Below are 11,908 nucleotides of genomic sequence, written 5' to 3'. Positions count from 1 at the left end.
TAATTCACAAACCAAACAATAGTTATACACCACAATTGACAATGTATGACGTTCTTGACAGAATTCGGATTTTTTTATTATAAAACCACTAACTGTTTTGCTTATGTTGAAAAGAAAAGAGTATCTCCTTTTTAATTATCTCTATTTAATCAATATAAATTTTAGTCTTCTTAAACAGGGGCAACATCTTCTTGATGTTCCGTCCATATTTCTCACCATATTGCACAATTTAAACAATTGTATATTTTTTCAATTTGTCTCTTTATCCATTTGCTGCCCAAGATATGAGCTTTGGGAGATAAATATGGGCCATGATGTATTGGCACACGAGAACAATTTCTCGTACTCCCTTATTCAGAAGCACTCTGTTATTTCCCTTTTGGTTAGCTATTCAAATGAAAAATCTTTCTTTTATAAGACATATCACCAAAGCTTGTTCAGCTTCATGCCTCAGGGCTCGCTCAGCGAGCCCGTTGGTGTGATGTAAGTTGTGGGATCCACTAATAGCAACTTATTCGTTAGCCCAATCCACTACCAAAAAGTGATAGCACTAGCTACTCTTGAGTCATATAACTTCACTATTTAAACCCATCACATTCTTCCTCAATAGTCAATGTGGGACTATGTTGGGGTATTAGAATCGCCCCTCCTTAAATATGTAATGTCCTTGTCACAGCATGCCAATTGGTCCGTCCCAGTATCACCACCCGGCGATGTGAACTTTAAAGGTGGTTCCTATGAATTCTAGAGGTGATTCCCACCACGCACACGCAGTGTAACACTTAATCTAGCGTAGCAATTGACTCCACACTTTCGATTGGCTAATTGCTCCAATGCCATTCGTCATGCCCGAGGCCCACAAGCCCGTTGCTGCAATGTAAGCCATGAGACCCACAAAGAGTAACTCATTGTTTGGCTCAATCCGCCCGTCAAAAACTGCTAGCACTAGTTGCTCAAGGCCTTTGACTTCACTATTTAAACCCTTCAAATGCTCACTCTTGGTCAATGTGGGACTATCTTGGGGTATTACAATAGTTTCAGCACTTCTCCATAGGTAAACTACTCTCATATTTTTTTTTTCTTAATCCACAGGATGAAGACTTTAACAATAGATTAATATTTTCATGAATTTAGTACAAACAGAAGTCAAATCACATGTATTAATTATATATATATCCATCTTCCTATAACTTGCATTTGGCACCTTTTCACTTCATAAATACTGACTGCAAGAAGCAAGAAACCAAATGAAATGGTTTCAACTTATATACATCAGATTGAAAATGGGTGAAATTTTGGAAAGCCTTCTCAATTGCTAAATGGCATGAGAAATGCTAATACATCACCAAAAATTGCGTATAGATTGGCACTGGAATAGCGTTCAGACTCTCTGTAAGTTGCAACATGATTTCAATCGAGTGTGCACCCCAATAAATACAAATTAAAAATCCTTGCTCAAAGAATACCTTTCTATGTGACAATAACAAAACCCTTATACCCATTGTACTTGCAGTACCCTTATAGTTGTTGAATAGGTCCTCAGTATCACAAGCTACTGATAATAGAGTGTTCATAAGATGAAACATGTAACTGATTTGACTGAAACCCAAATATGGCCAACTAGATATTAGCACCTAAAGCTATGCATGGGGGCACTTGTCCGAATGTCTTTGAGAAAACAACACTCATTAGTCATTAGTATAACACATGAACAATCCATGCCAAGGCCGGGTTCTGATTGCAATGTAGACATTCTGCTTGATATGTTGTTAATTGATGGCACCTAATCACTACCTAACATAGATCCTCACTCAGCCTTAAGCTAGCAGTGAATATGCAAGCCATCAATTCAAGGCATGTACAATCACATTTGACTCTGAGCACAAGTAAAGATAATCAGGAAGATGAACGTGCACGATCCTTGCAGTTTGACCTCTTTTTTTCACCTATATAACATTTTCTCCATAGTTCAGCCGGCACATGCTACAAGTCTATAACCTTGCGTAGTATTAAGAATTGGGTATCTTTCTCATGGCTATGCAAATGTTACATGAAATGTAACTATCCCAATCCATAGAGATTACAACCACCACCACCACAGATGAAACTTAAAAAAGGACCTCCATGACCCCTCTGAGAATGTTGAAACTTCAATGTTCAATAGAAGTCCTAAAGATTGAAGTTGACCAAGCACAATACAAAAATCTAAATGATGCACAAAGAAATTTCCAAACATTCGTTTTAAGGTGATGATTCCATAAGCTAGATGAAGAGTCAGTTAAAAGTTACTTACGATTTTCCATCACCGAACTTCCACCAATCTGGCTCATACCATTTGTGACTCCTATATCAACAGAGTGAAATAAAATAATTAGTAAAGGACAAAGTAAATAAGTGTCTTAGAGGAGAAAAAGAAATCAAGTTAATTACAGATAGTTTAGCTACACTCACATTTCAGAGAAAACTTCACCAGATTTCATACATCCTATGTAGACACGAGGCTTGTCCCAATAAGTTGCAAGCATCGCCCCTAGTCCATCTATAAAGAAAATAACATTTAGTAGTTCTTCTATTATTATAAGCAAAAGCACAAGGAACCCCCTGCTACAACTGGAGGAAAAAAAATTCCAAAACAATGCACCCAAAAGTAAACTGCTAGAAACAATATCTACTGAAAGAGTTCCTGGTACAGGTAAATAAAAACTATGCCAATATAACATATATGTTCAACTAGTTCATTCAGTAAATAATATAAAATTTTGGAAAAGTATATGAAGCTAACATGATATGTGCACATGCATGTGCTATGAAATGGAAAAGCAAGAGGTGATTAGCTGAGCAGCAAAAATATTTTAACTGATAATTGAATATGATCTAGGATCAGGCTGAAACCTTGAGGTCCAGCAGGGTTCATGTCGCTTAATATGGCAAGTGTGCTTTCTATGTTACTTCATGAAACGAAGGCAGTAACATATTTGTCTACATTCAATACCATATTTAAGCTTAACATCGTATATATTCATCTGGGTTCTTGGTCCTTGAAGCCAAGACAATGTAGCAAAGAAGCCAGACCTGCATGGCCTTAACTGCCCTTGTCTTGATCAGAAATTGGCACGCTAGCCACTAGAAGGTTGACGAGAAATTGGCAGTCGAAGTTTGAGAATTTGATTTCAGTTATGGGCTTTCCTTAAAATTCTCGTCTCAGTGATTTCAGATACTAATTCTCTTTTTTTTTTTTTGTATGTGCGCGCGCGTGTGCGTGTGTTTATGTGTGTGTGTGTTTCAGTTGTATGTATGTTTCCTGTTGTAGTCTGTTAGGTGTGAGAAATTTGTGATGGGGTACATGAAAAAGAAGATTTTGTAAGACATAGGCAGTGACAAAATTTGTTTTTATATGATGGTGTCGATTTGCAAACTTACAAGAATTTTATTATTAAATGAAATTATTTGCACCCATTACATAAATCAAATGGGTTGGAACTAAAAACATTCTGACTCCAGATACTTATAAAACTGATGTGGAATTGTATTTTGGAACTTGAAAGCAAATGACATTTGATTTATGCATTTAGCCTGCCCTCGGTCATTTTGAGCCCTCAACAACATAAAGAAGCAGAATCAGCTTGTAGCAGAAGTAGCAACTTGTTACACAAAAAGCAGTATGTCCCTCTGCTCTTTTTTCTCCTTTTCGCTTATTTCAAGGCTCTGAACTACAATTTCTAGAAGCCTTCTTTTTGTTTGATCATGAAGTAATGTAGATTCCCAATATTAGCATTTTCATGTTCAGTTTATTAGGTTCAACCAATATCAACATTTGGGCTTGCTCCAGAAATTCAATGGAAATTGGTATAGATGGGCAAAATAATACTGAAACCTCCATCTTATTTAATTTGAAATGTAAAAGCTTTGGCCTTTCATTTTTGACATTGTTATTTATCTGAAAATTTATTTTTTGTGCCTGTGAGGCGCTTCTAACCAAGACTACCACATAGCTTAGCCTCCTTTGGATATAAGTACAATAAACATGCACTAAAATCCAATCAAAAGAGTGCGTCATCAGACTAGTATGTTCTCTGTGCCTGAGGTCTATGTTATACTCGTTCTACCTTTATGTAGTGAGTTAAACATATATTTCTGTTTGCTGCTTAGTAAAGACTTCAGAGGTATTCGTCACACGGTAGTGTGGATCTGTAACAAGCAGTGCTGCTTGCACTTGTAACTGGTATAACTTTACATTTTTGGTGATTTTTGTTGAGATTGTCATCTTCCAGATCATTGTCATGGTAATTGAAAAAATTAAATTATGTCAGATCCTTGTCATGTATTTGTTTTAAGCCCTGTACTGAGGGCAAGCCACCGCACGGGAGGGGGAGGACAATTGAGTACTAAACAAAGAAGTTAGATACAATTAGATTTCTTAATGTTGTAACTATGATTGGTTCAATTAAGAAAATCTGTTAGATAACTGATATCGAAATAAAGCATGGAAAGGATTAAAACAATGAGAAGAAAGAGCAACATCTTATGACGTCCAATCGAAGTTCAGTTAAGGTACCAAGTCTGACTGACAAGGATTAATATGCATAACAGGTTTCAGTTCTTAACTAACACTTATTACAATGTCTTAGTGTATATAGCATGGGACTTGGAATCAATGGAACCAAAAAGAGTGAGTCTTACCAATGTTCACATAAACATCGTCATTAACCTTTGCATAGAACTCAGCATCCCATATCTTTGCTGCGTAAACAAAAAACCTTTTCGTCTTTTTTGAAGCTTCTTCAGAGGCTTCTATATGTTTGTCCTGTAGAAGAACAAGAAAATCATTATCATATATATATATATATATATTTTTTCCCCTTCAGAAACTTCAATCTGACTGTCCTGTTCAAGAACTATAATGTTACATGATAAATAACAAGATGTATACTCCATATCGAGCCAAAACTAATGCAGACCTTCATATTGACATGTGATATTAGACAAATATATACTTCTAACACGTAAAAAAATCAACAATGGGGACAGGTGAACATACTGTACCCATTAGAGAAACATGATAGTGCTATAGTTTTCAGTTAAATAGGCAGCGTTCTATTAGGAGAGATCTACAATCTCCCAGAATGAACACAAAAAAAAAAATGACAGGCAGAAGCAGACACAAGTTTCTTTATTTTCAATGTTAGTGAAGAACCCTGAAAATCTAATGCGTAAAACTGCAGATTAGCAGATTCAACAGGTTTAGACAACTTATCAGTAATACAACTAAAATACACAAATCCTTAGAAAAGGATGCTTAGATAAATAAAGTTATCCCAGTTTGGTTCCCGAAAGGGCCCATTTGAATTTCACTGTTTAGGCTAAGTACGCAGAGCACAGAGTAGCAGTCCACACCAAACGGAACTATCAGTGCAAGAGTGTATGGAATCAAGTCAACATATCCCACAACAGATACAATATTGGCAAAAGCAGTAAAAAGGTTTCTATTCTTGACATCACCTTAAACTGCAGCCTATGGCATCCAACAGGAAACTAAATATTAAATCCCCCTTGGAAATCTACGAATTTATGATCATATTTTTATCACGTCAAACAGCATTCTAGTTAAATATAGCATGCACAATCGATGTGTATGTATTGATACCGACACTGCAGTTGTGAAATCCTCTTAAGGAGCAATCAAACACTTACGTCTCGTTTGAATGAAATGCCAATTCCCAGTTCTCATTCCTTTGTACCAAACACGAAGTGTTTTTGTAAGCTATACAATTCTCATTCCCACTTCTCATCAATTCTCATTTTATGTGGGAATGGTCATTCCCAACGAGATGTTAGGGAATGATCATTCTCACTTAAGTGGGAATAAAAAAAATACATAACTTTCACATATGCTCATTCCCACTTCATTCTCCAATTGCATCCAAACCTGAGAATGGAAATGAGCATCATTCTGACATTAATTCCATTCTAACCCTTGTTTCATTCCATTCTCACTTCACTCAATTCCCGCGTACCAAACAAGGTGTCAAGTTAAATTCTTTAAATTCCCTTGAAAATGAACACTTTTATTGAGCATGTCAAACAACTGTCCCATAAATAAACATATAATGTGACAGAAAAGGTACTTGACGTTGCATTACGAGAAACTACGGAAAAATTACACATACAAGCAAAATGAAGTCGTTTGTATGCTCATTTTCTTCATCAATAGCCCTATCCATGCTGTCTCCTCGATTAGCACTGCAATGAAGAAACTAGCTAAGTTAGACATGAAACTTCAAATGATATTTTTGATTCACTTTTGTAGAGCAGATGACCTTCTTCCTATCACGAATCTTACAACAACACCTTTCTCTTCTTCCAACTTTTTCAATGCAGGACCTGTATAAAGACAAAGCCCATAGGAAGATGTCAGTCTGGCAGCACAATGATATTCAATAATCATCACGTGTTGCATCCAAAAAGTGTAAACGCTTAATTTTTCATTTATGATTAATAACAGATTTCAAAGAACATAACTTCTTTGCTGATACTCTTCTGGGTGGACTATATCATGAATCCTTGATTCCTTCATTCAGCTCAGATAAGGGACATGTGCTCAGATAAATTAACAACTACAATCTCCTTTTCACTGTCTTAGTCCCTGGTTTGTCTAGATCTACCCCTACTCCTCTCTTCATTACCCCTACCTACTTAACTTTCTGATCTCCTTATACATGCCCGAACGTTACACCCTTGTTATGTTTTGCATTTGCATTTAGATGCTTTGTTGTATTTTGAATTACAAAGAAAACTAAAGAGGAACAGCTATCAGAATGCATTTGCATTTAGATGCTTTGTTGTATTTTGAATTACAAAGAAAACTAAAGAGGAACAGCTATCAGAACATGGCACAACATATTAGGTTCAAACAGGAGATAACCTAAATTAATTCTGATAGGATTTATCATAGTGGTGTCAATGTGCATCCACCACAAACAGTCCTCCCAGAGACTTAAAGAGTTGTTTGGCAATGGGATAAATTAGGGGGTTAAGAAGAGGTACCCCTTCTTTAACTTGTCAAACATAAAAATGTGTAAAACTAAGTAAAATTATCTTATCCGTCTTAATTGTCACATGCAAAAATAATAATAAGGTTAACATAAACTGTCCATACGGGTTAAAAGAAGTTACCTCTCAATGAGGGGTTTACTAATCCACGTCTTCAGATGGATTAAAAAAATAACTCCTTCATTCATATATAAAGTGATGGTAGTCCTCTCTTTCCAAAGACGAAAAAGAGAAAAGGGGAAAAAACTCAACGATTAATATAAACCTTACAGCACGATAACCAAGAACCCTTCTTTGACGAAAATGGGTTAACTATTTAACCATTTTACTAATTCCTCACCATTAAACCTTTGCCAAATTGTGACCATAGTATTCATCCATATAAAAATTCACAACTCACCCGAGATAGTTGTACCATCTGATAGTTATGGATTACAAAGTTGTCATTCGAATCATTCCCTCACCAAGCAAGTTTTAGCAAAATAAGCATCAATGCAGGCATCATTTCAGTGTTATGTAACAAAGAAACCAGAAATAGCAAAAAGGTGGAGGATTCTACCAGTAGGAACCCAAGATTTCCGAATAGCATCTCGATTGCTCTTCCTGCCAAATGTAGTAATTATTCCTACGACGACCGTCGGTCTTTTCCTAGTATCATTCCCATGACTCTCCGATGAGTATGTCCCTTTGAATCCTTCTTGTCTCGCAGCCGCCAGCTCCATTTCAAGTGCTGCCAATCTTTTTTGCTGGTGCCTAAAAAAAGAACATTTCATTACAAACTCCATCAAAGTAAAACCACAGACCAGTTGAAGAGAACAAATTTACCTGCAAGCCACTACTTTTAGCGTCTCATCAACTGATATAGCGGATTTTCCCTGCAATTTAAGGGTCAAGATCAAACTTTTAAGGGTTGAAGTGCAATTTCTAATTACACAAAACCCTAATTATAGCAAAAATTACCTGCCCAGTCCTCCGATCGAGCTCTTTGATAAGATAAACTCTATTCTGCGACTCCTGCCACAGACTGAATCCCCCAAATAAACAACACGAGAAATTAAAATCAAATCAAAGTTGGATCGAAATTATGGCGGTAATCTCAGACGTAGACCAGGCCATGGTGGCCAACATGGCGAGCATCACATGGGAGATCCGAGCGCGAAGCACCAGACTCTGGAGGACTGGATCCGCCTCGGCTCTGCATGCTTCACAAGGATTAGATCCAAAGAGCGATCTCACTCTCAATTTTCTCCCTCCAAGATTGAGATTTTGATTATTTTTCTCTATCCAAGGAGCGATCTCACTTTCAATTTTCTCTATCCAATATTGAGATTTTGATTATTTTTCAAGAAAAAAGAGGTAGCGAACGGATTTGGGATCGAGATCGAAGGAGGAGCTTTTGATTTCCTTCGAAGGAAAGCAAATTAAAGAAGAAATTGCTTTCCCTAACTGCTTGATACGGACAAAAACGGCTCCTCACCTTCCTCCCCAAATACTAATCGCGCGTTTTTATGTATGTTTTGATTCGATCTTAATTAGCCCGTGGGATTTTTGACAAATAGATCGCCAATAATCCAATGACACGTGAGAAATAAAGGTGTTTTTGCCAAAAACAAAATACTATATGTTTGAAAACCGTAGTGTTTTTTGAATTAAATCATCATCAAATCAAAAACACAATATTTATTTCAAAACACATTTAGGTGTTTTAAGTTTGATGTTTTAGTTTTGAGTTTAAGAATGTGTTAATATAATATCTAACATAATATATTAGATGTAATTAATATAGAGTTATTATTAATATACTTATTATATTATACTATACTATACTATATTATAGTTAATTTAACATTTTAGTAATATTTATTAAATAATATAAAAATATAATAAATAAAATATCTTATATAATAACATATTAAATACCAATATTTAATATGTTAATAATGTATTATATAATAAATAAATACATAATAAAATATAAAAACTAATAAAAATAATAAAAAAGTTATTGATAATAAATAATAATAATATAATAATATACTAATATACTATACAATAGTATAATCGCTATAATATTATTAAATTTTTAGTAAATAAATTTTAATGAATTAGTAATTATAAAATATATAATATTAAAATAACATATTCAAATACAGACACAATATAATAATAATATTATATAACATATTATTAGTAAATATAAATAATAATATAATATATTAATATATTATGTAATAAATAATATAATTTTATTATAAAGTAAAATAAATTTGATAATAAAATAATTTATTGCTAACAAATGTTAATGAAAATAATATATTCATAATATAATAATATTTATTTATATCATAAATACTAAAGTATTATTAATAAACTCTAACATATTAATAACTTTATATATATATAATAGTAAAATATTATAATATATTAATTTATTAATAACATAATATTAACATTAATAATAAATATATATATGAATAATAGTATAATATTATATTAATAATAAAATAACATTATTATAAAAATATTAATATAATATACAACAATAACAAATTGATATACCAAAATAATTAAATATATAATTATTTAAAAATAATATGTAATAATTATAATATAATATAATATAACTCATTAAAGTATAATATAATATTATAATACATTATACAATATTATATTGCATTACATTTAATACTTATAATACTATAATAATGTAAACTAAATATTATAATATTTTATTTATAATATATTTTATTATAATTAATATATAATATATTAATAATATATTTAATACTAATGTTATAATGAGTCAAACTAGTGTTGACCATAAATACTTAACATGGTGTTTTGAAAATATTTTAAGGAAAAACGTAGTACCATGGTGTTTTTAAAAAAAACACTAAGGGAAACACCATGGTATCTAAACGAAACCTAAATTACCCAGAAACATGAGTGTAAAGTCCTTGGTAACACCAAATTGGATAGCAGTCCTATAGCAGTAGGGTCAACCTGTAAGAATGAGGAATTTATATCTTAAATAGAATGTCTGAAATTTACAAACTAACCTTATAACTATCAGTGAAATCACCAAATTTTATAAGGTGTTATGATAGAGTCTTTACTCGTTAAAAAAAAAAGAACTTACAATTTTGTTTATTCTAGCGTAGGAGGAGTAAAATTTTATTAGAACCGCACAAGAGCGGGCAACTATACATCGATTACACGATTAGTAAGGGATATAGGTATACATTATTGATTGTAGAGAACCTCTATAATTCATCAATCATGTCTTCTCACTCGGTGAACCCCATGAATGATATATATTGTATAATTTATATAAAAAGTTTATTTAATTATGGAACCGGCTAATGGGGTGTTTGAGAGGGCTTATGTTTTGAAGTTTATAAGTTATGTTGGCTTTTAGTGTTTTTTTTATTTTTAGGACAAAAATATTGGATAAAATAATTTTTTTGGGGTTAAATCTAGTTTATTTACATGAGTTTATAAGATAGTTTTTCAAAAGTGGTAGACCAGCTTTTCAAAATGAGCCTCATGAGTTAATTTATTTGGTGTTGTACCAAATGAATCATTCTCCCTTTAAAAGAGGAAGTACTAGAAAAACTTTTCCTACCCAAAAATACCATTCATCTATCATAAATTTAAATTTAACAAAGTTACCATTTTTTAATGCTACACAGGAATCAGAAAATCAAAACCCTAAACGTGTGTCCTTTTCGTTCTTCATTCCATCGTTTACGATTCCGCTCCGGTTTTCAGAAAAATACCAACCCTTTTAGTCTTCCTCCTGCTTTCTTCTATTCTCCATCTCCTACATCTCCAAATAATTCACAACCAAATCCTAATCCAAGATCCTAATTTCTCACCTAATTTGTTCCATTGATTTCTCTCGCAATCGGAGACAACAATCTCAATGTCGAGCTCGTGAGTCGACCCTCTCAGCTTTCCTAATGTCCCCAAATCTTTTATCTCAAATTTTTTCATCCAAGTTCTCTAATTTTTCATCCATTTTTTCAGAATTCTAGATTTTCTTTTGGATATAAGAAGAATCAGTTCCTCGGATTCCAAGTGAGAAAGCTATAATTAATAGTTTAATTATGTGTTTTTCTTGTTATCCATTACGATTCATATTTATGGCTCTTGTGCAAGTTGATTGAGAGTTTTATATTGCAAACTAATAGATAAGTAATACACCAAATACAACAAGTAACATGTAGAGTGAGATGTCTATAAGAAATACATAGTATTTTCATAGCAAGAATGATAAGAGTAATGATTCATTATCAATCAAAGCATTTAGCTACATATTTTCATAAAATGAATGATACTTATAGATTTGTTTGTGAAGTGACTACTTCTAAGCTTATGAACAATGCATGGTCAGTAAGCAAATCACAATAAAGGGTCTCAATAAAGAGTCTTCAGCATAAGACTGGTAAGTCTAAAGTTTGTAGCTCGTAATTTGGTGTTAACTTTAATATATACTATAATATGCACCCATGGAACAAATGGACCTAATGGTACGTGTGACTTTAAATTTGACAAACATAATTCATATACCCAAGAACTTGAAACCCGGACCTCTTCTTGCAAAGTTCCTCCAACATTTTCTCTAAAAAGGAAAAGATCTTCAATGGATCATTGCAAAATTTTCTATAAAATTGGAGCTCGACTACCTGCTCTATAAATGTGAGTTTATTTGTTTGTATATTATAACTCTTGGTTAAGTTTAGTGCCAAAAAACTCATTGACTTGAGCTACAATTTTCCACATTATCTCCCTCATCTTCCTCATTAGGTGTAGAGTAAAGCTCAGGGGCATTAACTTGACTATAAACTAGAGCTAT

The 11,908-nt window shown here is 33.1% G+C and overlaps 1 protein-coding gene across 1 annotated transcript in view; it reads right to left on the bottom strand.

Moving 5' to 3' along the window:
* LOC109840654 (hydroxyproline O-galactosyltransferase HPGT1) overlaps positions 1-8,060 on the bottom strand; it is a 9,413-nt gene extending 1,353 nt beyond the window's left edge. The window contains exons 1-8 of the mRNA XM_020409381.1: positions 8,011-8,060; positions 7,876-7,925; positions 7,610-7,796; positions 6,318-6,381; positions 6,168-6,240; positions 4,681-4,804; positions 2,452-2,539; positions 2,294-2,344 (exon numbers count right to left, since the gene is read on the bottom strand). Coding sequence (XP_020264970.1) covers positions 2,294-2,344; positions 2,452-2,539; positions 4,681-4,804; positions 6,168-6,240; positions 6,318-6,381; positions 7,610-7,772 — 563 coding nt within the window. The 5' untranslated portion in view covers positions 7,773-7,796; positions 7,876-7,925; positions 8,011-8,060. The remainder of the gene's footprint in view (positions 1-2,293; positions 2,345-2,451; positions 2,540-4,680; positions 4,805-6,167; positions 6,241-6,317; positions 6,382-7,609; positions 7,797-7,875; positions 7,926-8,010) is intronic.

The sequence above is a fragment of the Asparagus officinalis genome, chromosome 5 (genome assembly GCF_001876935.1).
Source record: "Asparagus officinalis chromosome 5, Aspof.V1, whole genome shotgun sequence".
NCBI classification, from domain to species: domain Eukaryota; kingdom Viridiplantae; phylum Streptophyta; class Magnoliopsida; order Asparagales; family Asparagaceae; genus Asparagus; species Asparagus officinalis.
The sequence above is the reverse complement of the archived record's forward strand: the minus strand, read 5'-3'. Positions and strand labels throughout refer to the sequence as shown.